The 20275-nt window shown below is 46.9% G+C and overlaps 1 protein-coding gene and 1 pseudogene across 1 annotated transcript in view; one reads left to right on the top strand and one right to left on the bottom strand.

The window, feature by feature from the left end:
• Positions 1–20275, top strand: part of LOC126195260 (dachshund homolog 2) — a 1077114-nt gene that overhangs the window by 497000 nt on the left and 559839 nt on the right. Inside the window, exon 5 of the mRNA XM_049933786.1 lies at positions 17669–17888. Coding sequence (XP_049789743.1) covers positions 17669–17888 — 220 coding nt within the window. The remainder of the gene's footprint in view (positions 1–17668; positions 17889–20275) is intronic.
• LOC126197158 (5S ribosomal RNA) lies at positions 3860–3977 on the bottom strand (annotated as a pseudogene).

Genomic DNA, 20275 nt, shown 5'->3' with positions numbered 1-20275 from the left:
GTTGAATGCTTCTCTCATTGCTCTCTTTACGCTCTTTTTCGCTTCGTTCAGCTTTTCCTTATCAGCTATGATTCGACTACTCTTAAACCTATGATGAAGCTTTCTTTGTTTCCGTAGTACCTTTCGTACATGATTGTTATACCACGGTGGATCTTTCCCCTCGCTTTGGACCTTAGTCGGTACGAACTTATCTAAGGCGTACTGGACGATGTTTCTGAATTTTTTCCATTTTTGTTCCACATCCTCTTCCTCAGAAATGAACGTTTGATGGTGGTCACTCAGATATTCTGCGATTTGTGCCCTATCACTCTTGTTAAGCAAATATATTTTCCTTCCTTTCTTGGCATTTCTTATTACACTTGTAGTCATTGATGCAACCACTGACTTATGATCACTGATACCCTCTTCTACATTCACGGAGTCGAAAAGTTCCGGTCTATTTGTTGCTATGAGGTCTAAAACGTTAGCTTCACGAGTTGGTTCTCTAACTATCTGCTCGAAGTAATTCTCGGACAAGGCAGTCAGGATAATGTCACAAGAGTCTCTGTCCCTGGCTCCAGTTCTGATTGTGTGACTATCCCATTCTATACCTGGTAGATTGAAGTCTCCCCCTATTACAATAGTATGATCACGAAACTTCTTCACGACGTTCTGCAGGTTCTCTCTGAGGCGCTCAACTACTACGGTTGCTGATGCAGGTGGTCTATAGAAGCATCCGACTATCATATCTGACCCACCTTTGATACTTAACTTAACCCAGATTATTTCACATTCGCATTCGCTAATAACTTCACTGGATATTATTGAATTCTTTACTGCTATAAATACTCCTCCACCATTGGCGTTTATCCTATCCTTGCGGTATATATTCCATTCTGTGTCTAGGATTTCGTTACTGTTCACTTCCGGTTTTAACCAACTTTCCGTTCCTAATACTATATGCGCACTATTTCCTTCAATAAGAGATACTAATTCAGGAACCTTGCCCTGGATACTCCTGCAGTTTACCAATATTACGTTGACTTTTCCTGTTTTTGGTCTCTGAGGACGGACGTTCTTTATCAACGATGATAATGTCCTCTCTGGTAAGCCGTCAGGTATTTTATCGTTTCGCCCAAGGGGGGGTCCCTCTAACCTAAAAAACCCCCGTGTGCACGCCACACGTACTCTGCTACCCTAGTAGCTGCTTCCGGTGTGTAGTGCACGCCTGACCTGTCTAGGGGGGCCCTACAGTTCTCCACCCAATAACGGAGGTCGATGAATTTGCAACCATTATAGTCGCAGAGTCGTCTGAGCCTCTGGTTTAGACCCTCCACACGGCTCCAAACCAGAGGACCGCGATCGACTCTGGGCACTATGCTGCAGATATTAAGCTCAGCTTGCACTCCGCGTGCGATGCTGGTTGTCTTCACCAAATCAGCCAGTCGCCGGAAGGAACCAAGGATGGCCTCAGAACCCAAGCGGCAGGCGTCATTCGTTCCGACATGTGCTACTATCTGCAGCCGGTCACACCCAGTGCGTTCAATAGCTGCCGGAAGGGCCTCCTCCACATTACGGACGAGACCCCCCGGCAAGCACACCGAGTGCACACTGGCATTCTTCCCCGACCTACCCGCTATTTTCCTAAGGGGCTCCATAACCCGCCTAACGTTGGAGCTCCCTATAACTAATAGGCCCGCCCTCTGTGACTGTCGGGACCTTGCCGGAGAATCGGCCACTGGCCCAACAGGCGAGGCATCCTGTGGTGGCTCGGAAACGATGTCATCACCACTAGGAAGTACCCCGTACCTGTTGGAAAGGGGTAAGGCAGCTGCCACGCGGCCAGATCCCACCTTCGCCTTTCGGCCAGAAGTAAGGCGTAATTCCAAAAACCACCCACATACAGTAACTCGTATTGGATACAACAGCTTTCCAGAAATTCTCACGGCATCTGTGTACCAAATCCGACAATTTTTGTAATTTAAATAAATTGTATGCGTCGAACAGGACCATGAAATTACTGTAAGCGAGATTAGTGCACTTGTAGTGCTCCGATTAAAAAGGGCTTAAAATGGAGATGCAGTCTTGGTGCCCTACTGTTTAACCTGTACATCGAAGAAGCAATGACGGAAATAAAAGAAACGAAAAGCGAAATTATGTGGTCACCCCAGCGATTCAGAAATGCTTACTGTCTGTATAAACTCTGTGTCTATAGCTGCGTAACTCATGAAAACATACAATTTTTCGCTTTATTAGGTAGGCGTCACTGATGTTTAATCCCTCCGTTGTTATTACTCGTGGAACACTACCTCGCGTAACAGTAACGTTTGAAACGTCCTTGTGTTAAAAGCTGTGGGGGGAGGGGGGTAAAGTTGCATTTGCACTGCGTGTCTATCTTCATATGTATTAGGGTCATTCAAAAAGAAACTAGTCGGCACCTGTAAAATGACAAGTGAGGTGACGTGTAGTTCATCATTCTAGGTGTGTATGATAACAAATTCAGACCAAATGAAACACGCACGTCACAGTACAGGGCGCCGAAACAGCCGCATCAACACCCAGTGTTCTCCCCTCTGGCGGCAACTCAGACGTGTCTTCTCTCTCACGAAGACGATCATAAAGGTACCGAATGGCATCCTGCAGTTGATTATTCCAGTATTTTGCGCCTTTTTTTGCAATTCGGCAATGATTCTTGCAGGACCGTTACAAGGCCTGCACCAAATCCACAGTAAGACTTGTGGCAAGCTCTGCTGCATTGCTGAAAAAAAAAGGCAATACCCTCAATGACTGTGTTCAGTGGCATCGGAGACTGTGAAGTATAGCAGGCACTGGTTACTCTGACTTGAAAGTACACCAAATGCGACTGCGAGTTGTAACGGTTGGCTCCCCATTCCATGATGCTGGGATGGGACCTGGCAATGCGCTCTGGAATAGGCAACTGACGAGATCCTGGCCATACACACATACCTCCATCACTCGCATACAGACACAACCTACTCTCACCACTGCGCCATTCGACTCTCCAGTCAACGCTGTGCGACATGCATACTGAGGAGTTTTAGTTTTAGTAATTCATTTGTCACGGTCATTAATTTGTCAAGGTCATCGGCTATCAGATGGAGCTCATGAGGCCTGTCTGTGCACCTTCTGCTTTGACCCTGCAGGCACTGACTGCGTTGAATTGAGAGGTGAACATTGGTTGCAACATTCATTCTAGGGTACAGCCATGCCCCATCGACGAGTACGTACTCCTGTTCAGCTGCTTCAGACATTTGAACGGGGGTCGCAGTGTGGGTCTGTGGGAAGACGGATGGACGTATCGACGGATTGCTGCACATAGTGAGCACAATCCATCGCTGGTGTATCTGTGCTTTCACAGTGCTCTGCGGAACATTCCCGCGCTGGTAGAACAGGTTCTGGATATCCGTGAAGTACAGACGCATGTCAAGATCGAAACATTATTTCATCAGCGGAAACCGACAAGACCTCACCCAGCGATGAAATTCGGGCACACGTTGCACCTGCTATGTCATCATGGATCAGTGGGAACCGTCTGCTTGCATCAGGATTAAAACCACGTGTGCCTCTTGTGAGCCTACCACTGACATCACGACACCGCCAAGCCTGGCTACGCTGGTATCTTAAGTTGACTGGAGAGTGGAATAACTCTCTCCGTCCGAACAGGCCCTGGAAGGCCCAACGGTACCGACCGGCCGCCATGACATCCTTAGCCCAAAAGTGTCACTGGATGTGGATACGGAGGGGCACGTGGTCAGCACACCACTCTCCCGGCCGTATGTCAGTTTACGAGACCGAAGCTGCTACTTCTCAATCAAGTAACTCCTCAGTTTGCCTCACAAAGGGTTGAGGGCACCCCGCTTGCCAACAGCGCTCGGCAGACTGCATGGTCACTCATCCAAGTGCTAGCCCAGCCCGACAGCGCCTAACTTCGGTGATCTGACGGGAACCGGTGTTACCACTGCGGCAAGGCCGTTGGCGGAGAGTGGAATAGCATTCTTTTATTTTCAGTGGTGAGAGTAGGTTGTGCCTGTATGTGGTCGATGTACATATACGTGTATGGCGTAGAGCTCGTGAGTTGCTTATTCTAGAGCGCACAGGCCAAGACACGGAGGTCTCATCCCAGGCTTAAGGTTCCGTGTGACATCCGTTACAGCTCGCCGTCACATCTGGTGTATCTAGAGCGGAAAGTAATCAGTGCCCGCTACATTTCAGACCCTGTTATCCCCGTTCTGCCGGCCGCAGTGGCCGAGCGGTTCTAGGCACTTCAATCTGGAACCGCACGACTGTTACGGTCGCAGGTTCGAATTCTGCCTCGGGCATGGATGTGTGTCATGTCCTTAGGTCAGTTAGGTTTAAGTAGATCTAAGTTCTAGGGGACTGATGACCTCAGATGTTAAGTCCCATAGTGCTCAGAGCAATTTTAACCATTTTTATCTCCGTGCAACTGTAATTTCTTCGACACGAAGGTGATGTGCTTTTTCAGCAAGACAATGCGCATCCTCATACGGTTGCTGCTTCGCTGCGTGGTCTGCGTTGCGTTGTGTACTATAACCGCTCCGGCCACCAGGATAACCAGAGCTGTTGCCTATGAACTTAAATGGGACATCATGAAGCAGGAAATTACGGGCTTGCAACACAAGGCGCAAAAATGCTTGGAATAATCAACCGCAGGATCCCATTCCGCATCTTTATGATCGTTTTCATAAGAGAAGACACTCCTCTGTTGCCGCCAGAGGGGACGTACACTGTGTGTTGATGCAACTGTTTCGGCGCCTTTTGCTGTGACCCGCGCGGTCACTATGGCCAAGCGGTTCTAGGCGCTTCAGTCTGGAACCGCGCGACCGCTACGGTCGCAGGTTCGAATCCTGCCTCGGGCATGGATGTGTGTGATGTCCTTAGGCTAGTTAGGTTTAAGTAGTTCTAAGTTCTAGGGGACTGATGACCTCAGATGTTAAATCCCATAGTGCTCAGAGCCATTTGAACCATTTGCTCTGACCCGTGCGTGTCATTTGGTCTGAATCTGTTGTCATATGCTCCTAGAATGATGAACTACTTGTCGTTTCACAGGCTCCGGATCGTTTTTTTTTTTTTTTTTTTTTTTTTGTATGGCCGTAATATGTATGAAGATGCAAAGGGCAACTTTACCTCCCACAACCGCTAAAGGCCTGGTCCTGTCAAACGTTACTGTTACGCGTGGTAGCGAGTAGTGACAACTGGGGTACAGAAGTTAGTGGTGCCTACCTAATAAAGTGAAAAAATGTGCTCTTTTCATGAGTTACGTAGTTTTAGAGGCAGAGTTTACAGACAGTAAGCATTTTTGAACTGTTGGAGTGGCCAGTTAGCATATAAATGATAAGCCTTTTAGTCGAGGGTCCGCTACGACAAGTCGCAACAACCCGGGTAGCGGTGGGCGTTGGGACAACCCCTTGCTGGGGACCCGGCGGCGCATACATCAGATGTTTTGCCGACTAGGCACGAAGGGCGCGCGCGCCGCGGCAGCTGCAGCTGTATAATCGGCCAGCAGTCGTAAGCTATCATTACGGCAGATGTAACAGTCTTTCTTTCGCGTGTATACAAAGCAGTGCGGGGAGCTGCAAACGGAAAAAACCAGAGGGCAGAGCGGAATGGAAAAGTCACAGCGACGGCTGGCTGGCATTTGGCAGCGAGGGTGCCGTGGGGGTTGGCGCGCAGACGTGGCCGAGAATCCGGTTCGCTAATTACGCCGGCCGCGCCATAAATCACGGGGGTAGGGGGCGCGTTAACCTGGCCGGCGCGACAACAACAGCTCCCTTCCAGCACCGTGTGCGAAAACCTACAAAGCAGTGTGTCCACTTTTCTCCACACTTAGCAGTCTATATGTATATTCTGCAAGTAACCGTAAAATACCCAGTAGCAACCGTTAGGAAAGAGCTTAAGTGCAATAAAACCGTAAGCCCGAAGGGCACAGGCCGCATAAAGTTAACTGTAGGTAAAACAGATGCCATGTTGAGGTTCGTTGGAAGAAGCTTAAAGAAATCCACTGTGAGACCGAGTTTTATTCATCAGTCTGGGTCTCATAACGTCGGTTCACACAAGACGTCAGCGAACCGTGAGGTCATATCACCGTAACCTCAGGGCGTATTCACACTGGACGCCACGTCACGTCACGTCACGTCAGGTTATATTCACAATGGACGTCACGTCTGGTCACCTCAGTTCGCTTAGCCCAGTTGTGTGAGAGGTTCTGCGAGACCATGCGAGACTCAAAAAGACGGAGTACAGTATTGGAATTGAGGAACTAACAACGAGAAAATGTATTGATGGTCATAGCAAACTTTGTAACGGATATTGTTGACCAGTTTTTAATAGTAACCGGCCGAAGTGGCCGAGCGGTTCTAGGCGCTTCAGTCTGGAACCGCGCGACCGCTACGGTCGCAGGTTCGATTCCTGCCTCGGGCATGGATGTGTGTGATGTCTTTAGGTTAGTTAGGTTTCAGTAGTTCTAAGTTCTAGCGGACTGATGACCTCAGATATTAAGTCCCACAGTGCTCAGAGCCATGTGAACCCTTTTTCTAATAGTAAATTGTTGAGACGTGAAACAAGATTTCACAACATTTACATTTTCTAGCTAGCGAAAATAAATGTGTGCAGTCACGATAAAACTATATTTATAAGAGAAAGAGCCTGTTTACCTCACCCATTATTTTTCTTTTCCTTCCTAGGAAGTACCTTCATAAACAACTGCGTTTTCTCCCTTCAGCAGAGCTGACTTTCTCACTTACCCATAAAAGATTAGTTAATGAAAATTTCTTCGTCAAATTTTGTTTTTATTTATACACTGTATGCGTCAGCTCTGTTCCGTTACAGTAAAAACTACATCGTTTTAAGTTTCGGATATCTGAAATTCAGTATGGAAGAACACTCAATGGAAAAATATCCACGTTGTCATGAGTGACCTTGGCAAAAATTGATTATTTTAGCAGATGACACCACCCTCCCCCCCCCCCTCTCCCCACCAATATCAGCGTCGAAACTTTCTTCGTGAGAAACCTTGAAGGTGACGTGACGTAAGGTGACGTTATGTGCATTGACGGCCTGTGTGAATGCAATATGGAATTTTTTGACATGACTTGACGTTGTGAGATGAATGGTAAGCGTAAATTCGCCTTTACCAAGGTGGATCAGTAAAAGAGATAAAGGAGACCCGGCCAAGGACGGGATCGTTTAGTAAGCATGGATGCGGATATAGCACGAGTCAACTGAAAACTCTGGGATGTTTGACTCCAAATGGACAACTTGATTTCTTGTGCATGTTTATTGCGGCCCTTGTCTATTTACCGATCACATTCGTTCGTCAGTACTCCTCCTGCACCATCACGCTGCAGGTATTTATTCACAGCGTAACATACAGGAATCTGCGACGTGCAGAGGTAAGCTGTTAGCTCTTTTGACCTCTTCAAGTGACATAGGGGTTATATCACTGGTCTCGTCCGACCAACGAGGTTTAGTTTTTCTGGGATTTATCGAACTAACTGAAGACAAATATCGGGATAGTTCTTTTGGAAACTGCAATAATCTATTATTAGCATGATGGTAACACCGAAGATTGCAGGGAACTGAGGGAACTGAGTATTAGAAACTAGAAATCTACTGGACTTTTACTAACAGTTGCGTTGTCAAATATCTTAAAAGATGTCTGAGCTGTACTTATTGTACACAGAGTACCTTACAGTACCTATTACAGGCTTCGAGGGGTTGTGGAGGGGAAAGTAGCTGCAGTTTTAATAAGGAACATATATCGGGAAAGGTACTGTTTGGATATAAAATAAGTTTGAAGATCTGATAACTTTTAAATCTCTCTCTCCACGGTAAGTACACAAACTGAGAAGAAGTCCTTGTCGTAATTATGACAACAAACATCATTTTCGTTCGACTACAACCTGGTATATTTGCAATTTAACTTCGAAGAGGAAGTCTTTCGTCTCGTAGGAAAGAACCGGATGACCAGTACTCGAAATTGTCGATGCCGTCGGCTCCTATAGAGCACAGAGGTCAGAGATCCTGTCTCCACTGTGTGCGTGTCCTGAAGCGGGAAATTTGAAAGTGATTAGTCAAACTTATTTTACATTCATACGGTATTCCGGATATGGGTTTCTTATCAAAAAGTTACTAAGTCGGCACAACCCCAAGAAGCCTGTAATAGCAATTATGAAACATCCTATACTGCCGGCCAGGGTGGCCGATCGGCTCTAGGCGCTACAGTCTGGAACCGCGCGACCGCTACGTCACAGGTTCGAATCCTGCCTCGGGAATGGATGCGTGTGATGTCCTTAGGTTGGTTAGGTTTAAGTAGTTCTAGGTTCAAGGGGACTGATGACCTCAGAAGTTAAGTCCCATAGTGCTCAGAGCCATTTGAACCATGCTATACTAGCTAACCCGGCGAACTCTGTTCCGCCTTAAATCCAATAAATAATCAGATTTTGGATGTTAAGTTCAATTTTTTATTAGGAAATACAAATAAAAAATTAAGTATTTTAATGATTCTTTATTCTTTATGTTTTTTGGTGCATAGCTTCCACTCTTCAATTAAGTACCTTGTGATACACGACATTTTTTTGTTTTATTATCAGGCGCAAGAACAAACAACGCAGATGGTCTTCCGACCCGTGAACATGCCACATATAATTTACCATGTGAAAAACATGGATATTCCAGATTTGAACCACAAACTTTCAAGACATTGTTAATGATGATTCAAAGAAAATACAAATTATTCCTTTAAATTTTTAATTAATGATATATACTGATACTTAACCATAGACGTTTCGCTGTCACTTTCGTTTTGTTATCTCATGTCAGATGCGTTTTTGTTATACCACGTTTTACAGCAGTCGAAAGGGATAAAAAGTATCCTGTGTCCGTCTCCTGGTTTTAAGCTACCTCTACACCAATTTTCAGCCAAATCGGTTCAGCCGTTCTTGAGTTATAAATAGTGTAACTAACACGACTTTCTTTTATATATATAGATAAGGACGTCAAAGTATTAACCTACATATGGCATTTGTTAGAAAAATAAATGAAACGCTACGAGAAGGAACAGATGGAGAAGCAACGACCAGGATGACGTAGAAAGGGTGAATGTCAATGTCAAATGGACGAGCGCCTTAGACAGACGGCAGTAGATGAGATGTAAGTTCGTAAGCTTTCGAGTACGGTGTCATTTTCTACTACATTCTTCTGGGTCCCAGATAATGTCGTTTTGTAAAATGACTTACCAAACTTTCGGACACAGTGTATGTGTTATATATCCAGAGGGAGTTTGTGGGAAATGGGCCGAGTCTTTTGAAGCAGGTATAACTTGATAAAGCCCTTGCCATATAAAAGAAAGATTAGAAGAAGGAAATAGAATTGCGAATTAGTGCAGAAGCATTACACGTTTCTTTACCGTCTGGAGCAGGGCGACTTGGATATCTGCGCGTGCATCACTCTGTGGAAATGCGGCCCGAGGGTGTCGTGTTCGAAACAGTATGGAAGCGGCCCCGCGTTGGACTGGAGTATGCAGACTCGCGCGCTAAGCGGATATCTTGCTATCGGGACTCGTACATCACGAGCACAATCGTGGGACAGCGGGCGGAAGGCAGCCCACGGCCGGCTTCCGTCACAGCGGCTGAAAGCGACGCGGCAGCACGCCGTGCGCCCTGAGTTAGCCGAGCGCCGCGTGAAGTACGACTGGCATTGTGCGCGCATTGTGCCCGCCCTTTCGTCTGACGGGCTAACTAGCCACCATCCGCGCGACAATGGGGGGGCTCGCGGCAAGTGACGGCATTGTTGCCGGCGCCTTGTAATCAGGAAACGGCCGCAGCGCGCCCCGTGTAAAGGACCAGCCGACCCCGCGGATGCTCCGACACCAAGGCTTCCCCTGCTGCTGCTGCTGCTGGGACGATACCGGCCGCTCCGCTCCCAAAGCGCTTTGTTTACATGCCACACGTCTCTAGAACACTTCTCTCTCCCCCTCTTCCGTCTCGGTTTCTCATTCTCTCTATCACTATTTCTATCTCTCTCTCTCTCTCTCTCTCTCTCTCTCTCTCATATCCTTGCTCTCTCCCTCTACTATCGTGGACATCTTTGATACATAGTGACCCCCCCCCCCCCCCCAAAAAAAAAAAAGAAACGCACACTGACCAGCCAGAACATTATGACCACTGACCTACTCTCGATATAAACCCGTCCAGGCGATAGCAGCGTCACCTGGCGAGGAATGACTGCTCGTCAGGCACACGCACGGTGCATGTAGTATCTACATCTACATCTACATGATTACTCTGCAATTCACATTTAAGTGCTTGGCAGAGGGTTCATCGAACCACAATCATACTATCTCTCTACCATTCCACTCCCGAACAGCGCGCGGAAAAAACGAACACCTAAACCTTTTTGTTCGAGCTCTGATTTCTCTTATTTTGTTTTGGTGATCATTCCTACCTGTGTAGGTTCGGCTCAACAAGATATTTTCGCATTCGGAAGAGAAAGTTGGTGACTGAAATTTCGTAAATAGATCTCGCCGCGACGAAAAACGTCTTTGCTTTAATGACTTCCATCCCAACTCGTGTATCATATCTGCCACTCTCTCTCCCCTATTACGTGATAATACAAAACGAGCTGCCCTTTTTTGCACCCTTTCGATGTCCTCCGTCAATCGCACCTGGTAAGGATCCCACACCGCGCAGCAATATTCTAACAGAGGACGAACGAGTGTAGTGTAAGCTGTCTCTTTAGTGGCTTTGTTGCATCTTCTAAGTGTCCTGCCAATGAAACGCAACCTTTGGCTCGCCTTCCCCACAATATTATCTATGTGGTCTTTCCAACTGAAGTTGTTCGTAATTTCAACACCCAGATACTTAGTTGAATTGACAGCCTTGAGAATTGTATTATTTATCAAGTAATCGAATTCCAACGGATTTCTTTTGGAACTCATGTGGATGACCTCACATTTTTCGTTATTTAGCGTCAACTGCCACCTGCCACAGCATACAGCAATCTTTTCTAAATCGCTTTGCAACTGATATTGGTCTTCGGATGACCGTACTAGACGGTAAAATTACAGCATCATCTGCGAACAACCTAAGAGAACTGCTCAGATTGTCACCCAGGTCATTTATATACACTCTTGGAAATTGAAATAAGAACACCGTGAATTCATTGTCCCAGGAAGGGGAAACTTTATTGACACATTCCTGGGGTCAGATACATCACATGATCACACTGACAGAACCACAGGCACATAGACACTGGCAACAGAGCATGCACAATGTCGGCACTAGTACAGTGTATATCCACCTTTCGCAGCAATGCAGGCTGCTATTCTCCCATGGAGACGATCGTAGAGATGCTGGATGTAGTCCTGTGGAACGGCTTGCCATGCCATTTCCACCTGGCGCCTCAGTTGGACTAGCGTTCGTGCTGGACGTGCAGACCGCGTGAGACGACGCTTCATCCAGTCCCAAACGTGCTCAATGGGGTACAGATCCGGAGATCTTGCTGGCCAGGGTAGTTGACTTACACCTTCTAGAGCACGTTGGGTGGCACGGGATACATGCGGACGTACATTGTCCTGTTGGAACAGCAAGTTCCCTTGCCGGTCTAGGAATGGTAGAACGATGGGTTCGATGACGGTTTGGATGTACCGTGCACTATTCAGTGTCCCCTCGACGATCACCAGTGGTGTACGGCCAGTGTAGGAGATTGCTCCCCACACCATGATGCCGGGTGTTGGCCCTGTGTGCCTCGGTCGTATGCAGTCCTGATTGTGGCGCTCACCTGCACGGTGCCAAACACGCATACGACCATCATTGGCACCAAGGCAGAAGCGACTCTCATCGCTGAAGACGACACGTCTCCATTCGTCCCTCCATTCACGCCTGTCGCGACACCACTGGAGGCGGGCTGCACGATGTTGGGGCGTGAGCGGAAGACGGCCTAACGGTGTGCGGGACCGTAGCCCAGCTTCATGGAGACGGTTGCGAATGGTCCTCGCCGATACCCCAGGAGCAACAGTGTCCCTAATTTGCTGGGAAGTGGCGGTGCGGTCCCCTACGGCACTGCGTAGGATCCTACGGTCTTGGCGTGCATCCGTGCGTCGCTGCGGTCCGGTCCCAGGTCGACGGGCACGTGCACCTTCCGCCGACCACTGGCGACAACATCGATGTACTGTGGAGACCTCACGCCCCACGTGTTGAGCAATTCGGCGGTACGTCCACCCGGCCTCCCGCATGCCCACTATACGCCCTCGCTCAAAGTCCGTCAACTGCACATACGGTTCACGTCCACGCTGTCGCGGCATGCTACCAGTGTTAAAGACTGCGATGGAGCTCCGTATGCCACGGCAAACTGGCTGACACTGACGGCGGCGGTGCACAAATGCTGCGCAGCTAGCGCCATTCGACGGCCAACACCGCGGTTCCTGGTGTGTCCGCTGTGCCGTGCGTGTGATCATTGCTTGTACAGCCCTCTCGCAGTGTCCGGAGCAAGTATGGTGGGTCTGACACACCGGTGTCAATGTGTTCTTTTTTCCATTTCCAGGAGTGTAGATCAGGAATAGCAGAGGTCCCAGGACGCTTCCCTGGGGAACACCTGATATCACTTTAGTTTTTCTCGATTTTCCGTCTATTACTACGAACTGCGACCTTCCTGACAGGAAATCATGAATCCAGTCGCACAACTGAGACAGGTGAGCGTGTTGTCACTATGTGGTATGGGAAAGGCGCGAGGTCTATCTGAGTTCGACCGACGGCAGACTGTGATGACCCGTAGGCTCGGCACGAGCATTTCGGTAACTGCACGACTTGTTGGGTATTCGAGGAGTGCTGTGGTGAGTGTCTTCGAGACGTGGCGAAACCAAGGTGAAACAACGGCCAGACGCCGTGGGGTTGGGCGGACAACCCTCACTGCAGATGTCGAACGTCGTAGGTTGCACAGACTGGTAAAACTGTGGCGGAACTAACATCAGACTTTAATGCTGGGTAGAGTGCATGTGTTATCTGAACACAAGTGCCCCGAACACTCCCTATGATGGGCATCCGCAGCCGACGTCCCATGCATGCGTCAGTGTTAACACAACGACATCGGCGACTACGACTAAAATGGGCATGTGACCATTGGCACTAGCCGTTGGCGCAATGGTAGAGCATCGCATGGTCTGAAGAGTCTCGATCCTTCTTCAGCATGACGAAATGAGGACGCGAACCAGTCGTCTTCCTGGGAACAGTTTCTTGACACCTGTACTGCGGGACCGAGACAACCTGGCGGCGACCCCATTATGCTCTGGCGAACATTCACGTGGGCGTCCGTGGGTTTAGTTGCTCTCGTGTCAGGCACCATGACGGCCAAGGAGCGTCGTACGTCGGTTGCAAACTAAGTACACCGCTTCATGACGATAATGTTTCCCGACGGTAGTGGCATTTTTCAGCAAGATAATGCGCCATGTCACAAGGCCAGGAGTGTGATGGAGTGGTTCGAGGAACACAGTGGTGAGTTCCAGTTGATGTGCTGGCCCCCAAAGTCATCAGATCTGAATGTGGCGTCAGAGCTCATCGTCCAGCTTCCCGTAATTTACGGGACTTAAGTGAATTATGTGTGCAAATGTGGTGCCAGTTCCTCCAGCGACATGCCAAGGTGTCACTGCTTTCACACCACGATGCGTCGTCGCTCTTACCCGTGAGTAAGGTGAACATACCGGCTATTAGGTAGGTGGTCATAAGGCTCTGGCTGATCTTCGTTATGTTTTACAAACAGAATAGCTTTACTAATTTTCTACTGTTATACGAAAGTATCATACCATCAGCATCCACTATAAAGTATTGCAGCAAGTGTATCATAGTTAATACAGTCTGCCTGTAAACTGAAGAGCAAGCAGCGCTTGCGGTGGAGAAACGACCCTTCCAGGAAGAACGCAACAACAGCCGTGTAGGATGACTAAGAAACAGTTTCCCGGCAAACAGTGTAGCGTGTCGTGCTGTGATTTACCTAGGTTCCGGTCGTGTATGCTTCTTGAGTTAGTTATATTAGTTACTAATTTCTGTATTTGGTACAGTGTTAACGCATTTAGGGGGGAGGGGTGGGGTAAGCATTCTTCAGGCGTGTCTGCGCACTGCATCGCCCCTAATTTTAAACAAGTGATAGCACCGGTATTAACTTATGGGACAGCCTGTAGGGAGCAACCTGTGACGTACAGCTGCGGGAAAAGACTCTTATCACCATAGAGCGTGACGTACCGGACGACAGCTTCTGAACCATTCGTTGCCGACAGCGTGTGAGAATGCAGTGCTGTGCATCTTGAAATTGTAGCTGTAAACGGAAATTACGGCCGATGATTTTAGGAGGAGCATTGTTTACAAAGCAGGCAAGTTGCGTGGTTTTACCTCTCATCCGTCTACGCTTATACATCCGTACAGGAGCACTCAAAAGTCCCCTTCAAATTTGTCAGTTACATTAAATTCATTGCCTGATACTGATGTATGGAGACTGGAAAAAAAAAAAAAAAAAAACGATTTGGCGTTCACAGTTCAAAGTGTCACACTACACACGAAGTGTTTTTCATTTGTGGAAAAGCTTGTGTAATACTATAATCTCTACACGAATTACTTTTACAGGCTGATTGGTTAATTAGTTCGTTGCATGTTCCGTAGAGCACTTGAACAATTTCTTTTATCGACGTGAATGTATAAATTATCGAAGTGAGTGTATAAATGATGAGTTTCTGTGGATGGCTACATTCTGGGTGTTCACAAGTTTTTAAATTCCACACTGGCCTAAACTGTAGTTTAATGAACATATTATTTCTCAGTCCTGCTCATGCAACTGCAATTGAAACTGGTTCTTTTTACAAGCTCTCAGTATTTAAGCAAAAATTTGTCTATAGAGAAGGACTTGTTCAAAAGAAATAAGGTTAAATTCAGTACTAGCTTTCCTACCTGTCAGACATTTTATGTTATTAAGTAATAATTCAGTAAATGATGAAAAATGTTTGTTAATGCATACTGAACTCTTTTCTGAACCATTAACAGCTTTAATACTGAGTAACAAAAGTGATTTATCCTTCTAGTGTTGTGCGTATGGAGAGCATCATTCTTCTCAAATTATGATGGATTATTCATGACGAATTTCACCAGATGCAGGGTGTCCCAGGAGCAGTGGTGAGAATTCAGAGATATGATAGGAACTATCATTCGAAGTGAAGAATGTCTAGTAAACGTGGACTCTAAAACGCGCACATTAAGTGCTATGAACACTTCTTCATATTCGATACTGTGAAACAAACCTCTTCTACTGCAAACTCTTTGCTTCGCATATTTTGGGAGGACGTAACATGGACCAGAAAAAGAAAAAATTGTCTATTAAACAAGGGCTCCAAAATACATACGTTAAGAGCTATGAGCACATCATCATCTTCGATATTGTGAAAGAAATCTCTTCTACTGCAAGATGTCTGCTTCCCACATTTCAGGAGGAGGTAGTATGGATCAGAACAAGGATAAATTGTGTATTAAAAACGGGCTCTAAAACTCATACTTTAAGACATATGAGCTACTCGTTCAGTAGAAGAGATGTGTCTCACAATAGCGAAGATGAGCAAGTGCATTAGCTCTTCACATATCCACTTCAGATCTCACGTTTACTGGACATTTTTTTCTTGGTTTCGGTCCGTACTACCACCTCTTAAAACATGGAAAGCAAAGAGCCTGCAGTAGAAGAGATTTGTTTCACACTACAGAAGATGAGAAAGTGCTCAAAGCTCTTAAACTGTGCATTTTGGAATCCATGTTTACTACACTTTTCTACTTCGAAATAGCGTTCCTCACATATGTGCTGAATATTGACTATTTCTCTTGGGACCCGTGTATATGTACTGTAAAGTTGTAGTTAGTACTCCCTGAAGTGGTTCCAAAAATATAGATGTGATTGAACACATATTATTCTTACTGCTATTTTTTATGCAATCAGTACTTTGTTTCTTAGTGATAAGTTACCCCAAAAAGAATTTTGACGTTGCTGAGTGGAAATATGGAAAATGTGTTAACAGGTTGTTTCAAGACTAATAATTATACGATGAGCAAAAATACACTACAGGCCATTAAAATTGCTGCATTAAGAAGATGACGAGCTACAGACGCGAAATTTAACCTACAGGAAGAAGATGCTGTGATATGCAAATGATTAGCTTTTCAGAGCATTCACACAAGGTTCGCGCCGGTGGCGACGCCTACAACGCGCTGACATGAGTAAAGTTTCTCAAACACAAACAGCAGTTGACCGGCGTTGCGTGGTGAAACTTTGTTGTGATGCCTCGTGTAAGGAGGAGAAATAAGTACCATCACGTTTCCGACTTTGATAAAGGTCGGATTGTAGCCTATCGCGATTGCGGTTTATCGTACCGCGTCATTGCTGCTCGCGTTGGTCGAGATCCAATGACTGTTAGCAGAATATGGAATCGGTGGGTCCACAAGGGTAATACGGAACGCCGTGCTGGATCCCAACGGCCTCGTATCGCTAGCAGTCGAGATGACAGGCATCTTATCCGCATGGCTGAAACGGATCCTGCAGCCACCTCTCGGTTCCTGAGTCAACAGATAGGGACGTTTGCAAGACAACAACCATCTGCACGAACAGTTCGACGACGTTTGCAGGTGCACGGACTATCAGCTCGGAGAACATGGCTGCGGTTACTCTTGACGCTGCATCACAGACAGGAGCGCCTGCGATGGTGTACTCAACGACGAACCTGGGTGCACGAATGGTAAAACGTCATTTTTTCGGATGAATCCAGGTTCTGTGTACAGCATCATGATGGTCGCATCCGTGTTTGGCGACATCGCGGTGAACGCACATTGGAAGCGTGTATTCGTCGTCGCCATACTGGCGTATCACCCGGCGTGATAGTATGGGATGCCATTGGTTACACGTCTCGGTCACCTCTTGTTCGCATTGACGGAACTTTGAACAGTGGACGCTACATTTCAGATGTCTTACGACCCGTGGCTCTACCCTTCATTCGATCCCTGCGAAACCCTACATTTCAGCAGTATAATGCACGACCGCATGTGCAGGTTTTGTACGGGCCTTTTTGGATACAGAAAATGTTCGACTGCTGCCCTGGCCAGCACATTCTCCAGATCTCTCACCAATTGAAAATGTCTGGTCAATGGTGGCCGAGCAACTGGTTCGTCACAATACGCCGGTCACTACTCTTGATGAACTATGGTAACGTTATGAAGCTGCGTGGGCAGCTGAACCTGTACACGCCATCCAATCTGTTTCACTCAATGCCCAGACGTATCAAGGCCGTTATTATGGCCAGAGGTGGTTGTTCTGGGTACTGATTTCTCAGGATCGATGCACTCAAATTGCGTGAAAATATAATCATACGTCAGTTCTAGTATAATATATTTGTCCAATGAATACCCGTTTATCATCTGCATTTGTTCTTTGGGTAGCAATTTTAATGGTCAGTAGTGTAGCTGAACTAAATTATTAGAGCTCGTCGGTAACATTTTTTTCCAGCTTAACATTTCATCGGTATGTACACGCCAATATTTGGGGCTTTCTAGCCTTGTGTGTGTTTTGTGAACCTTACCAGCGCCTTCTGCCGGAGAGCCACTCGCTGACCGCCTGGTGTTTCTGTGTGCCCGCGCAGAGCCGCCGCGCATGGAGAAGTCTCCGCTGCTGGCCAACGGGTACAACCAGCCGCCGACGCACCTCAACCACATGCAGTTCCTGCCGCTCAACCACCACCCCGCGGCGGCGCACACGGCCATCCTGTCGCCCGCGGGGCTGCCGCACCACGGCATGCAGCGCGCTGACGGCTCCATCATCAAGGGCCAGCCCGCCATGCCCGGCATGGAGGCCATCGCCAGGTCAGTACGCCATCCCTGAGCCACTGTCTACTCGTGCGACTGGTTTCGAACATTGTACCTCATCATCAAGCAGTAATCGTGTGGACTTTTTTTTCCCCTTCTTCTTTCTCTGCAAGCTCTCCAAGTTTTTAACAGTTGTTACAGGTGCCTAGTGTGGGCGCCTTTAGTGGTGTACGAAACGTCAATAAGTGCGCACAATTCGTTGAAGTGAACGAACTGCCTCGAAAGGCGTTAAGCTGCCCGCGTCGGAAGTCTGTTGGTTGGGTTGCCTATCTGCATGCGCGTACTAATTCGATACGATAGAACGGCGCGATGATTTCTCTACATGTTCCGACACGCTCGCCCCTTAATGCAGCTGCACCACAGTGCGTATTACGTATTGAGACTTGGAGAGATGCATTATCCACTGATATGTGTCATTTTTAAGGTTCCGTACCTCAACTGGTAATGGAAATGAGCGTTTGGCGTCATTGGCCTGGAGGCCGCTTACGGGGCAGGTCCGGGCGCCTTGGTGCAGGTCTTATTACATTCGACGCCACGTTGGGCGACCTGCGCGCCGGATTGGGATGAAATGATGATGAAGACGACACAACACCCAGTCCCTGAGCGGAGTAAATCCCCGACCCAGCTGGGAATCGAACCCGGGCCCGTAGGACGGCAGTCCGTCACGCTGACCAGTCAGCTATCGGCGCAGACGCCCCAACTGTTGAAAACGGAGCTTGTACAGGATCACATTGTTGTCTGTCTCTCTAACTGTTGAAACACTTTTTCTCGGGAACGGGTAGTCGTATCAAGTTGAAATATGGGTCACATACTAAGGGATACGTTTACTTGGCGGTGTAAAAAACTGAAGTTTCTAAGTTATTAGAATCAATAGATAAGGCCATTCGCGTAACATATTTTGAAGCAGACTCAGTCATCAACACCTGTAGGATAAATCGCTTTGGCCTAGAATCATAAATTGGCAATTAGCAATGTTTCACAGTCCAAGTAAACGAAAAGTCCGAAAACTGGTAAGTTGTAATTTTCCCACACGTAAAGAAAAATGTTGTCTTATGTTATCTGACCGTCTGCTGTCCACCCGTCTGTTAAGACGCCTTTTTTTCTGAAACGGGTAGATGTATCAAGTTAAAAATCTACGTCACATACTAAGGTCTAATGGTCCCTTGGCGATGTAGTCAATGTAAGGTTCTAAGTTAATGCAATAAAAAGATATGGCGATTTATATCACATATTTTGATACTCGCAAACTCACTTATGAAAATCTATAGCGTAGTTTCCGTCGACCAAAACTCATGAAATTCAGGAGGAAGCACAGATTTACGGTACAAGTAATGTAACCTCCCCACAAAATAAAATAATGAACCATGGACCTTGCCGTTGGTGGGGAGGCTTGCGTGCCTCAGCGATACAGATGGCCGTACCGTAGGTGCAACCACAACGGAGGGGTATCTGTTGAGAGGCCAGACAAACGTGTGGTTCCTGAAGAGGGGCAGCAGCCTTTTCAGTAGTTGCAGAGGCAACAGTCTGGATGATTGACTAATCTGGCCTTGTAACATTAACCAAAACGGCCTTGCTGTGCTGGTACTGCGAACGGCTGAAAGCAAGGGGAAACTACAGCCGTAATTTTTCCCGAGGACATGCAGCTTTACTGTATGATTAAATGATGATGGCGTCCTCTTGGGTAAAATATTCCGGAGGTAAAATAGTCCCCCATTCGGATCTCCGGGCGGGGACTACTCAAGAGGACGTCGTTATCAGGAGAAAGAAAACTGGCATTCTACGGATCGGAGCGTGGAATGTCAGATCCCTTAATCGGGCAGGTAGGTTAGAAAATTTAAAAAGGGAAATGGATAGGTTAAAGTTAGATATAGTGGGAATTAGTGAAGTTCGGTGGCAGGAGGAACAAGACTTTTGGTCAGGTGATTACAGGGTTATAAATACAAAATCAAATAGGGGTAATGCAGGAGTAGGTTTAATAATGAATAAAAAAATAGGAGTGCGGGTTAGCTACTACAAACAGCATAGTGAACGCATTATTGTGGACAAGATAGACACAAAGCCCATGCCTTCTACAGTAGTACAAGTTTATATGCCAACTAGCTCTGCAGATGATGAAGAAATTGATGAAATGTATGACGAGATAAAAGAAATTATTCAGGTAGTGAAGGGAAACGAAAATTTAATAGTCATGGGTGACTGGAATTCGTCGGTAGGAAAAGGGAGAGAAAGAAATATAGTAGGTGAATATGGATTGGGGGGAAGAAATGAAAGAGGAAGCCGCCTTGTAGAATTTTGCACAGAGCATAACTTAATCATAGCTAACACTTGGTTCAAGAATTATAAAAGAAGGTTGTATACCTGGAAGAATCCTGGAGATACTAAAA

This window comes from Schistocerca nitens, chromosome 7 (genome assembly GCF_023898315.1).
Source record: "Schistocerca nitens isolate TAMUIC-IGC-003100 chromosome 7, iqSchNite1.1, whole genome shotgun sequence".
Lineage (NCBI taxonomy): Eukaryota > Metazoa > Arthropoda > Insecta > Orthoptera > Acrididae > Schistocerca > Schistocerca nitens.
Note: the sequence above shows the minus strand (reverse complement) of the source record. Positions and strands in the feature narration are given on the sequence as shown.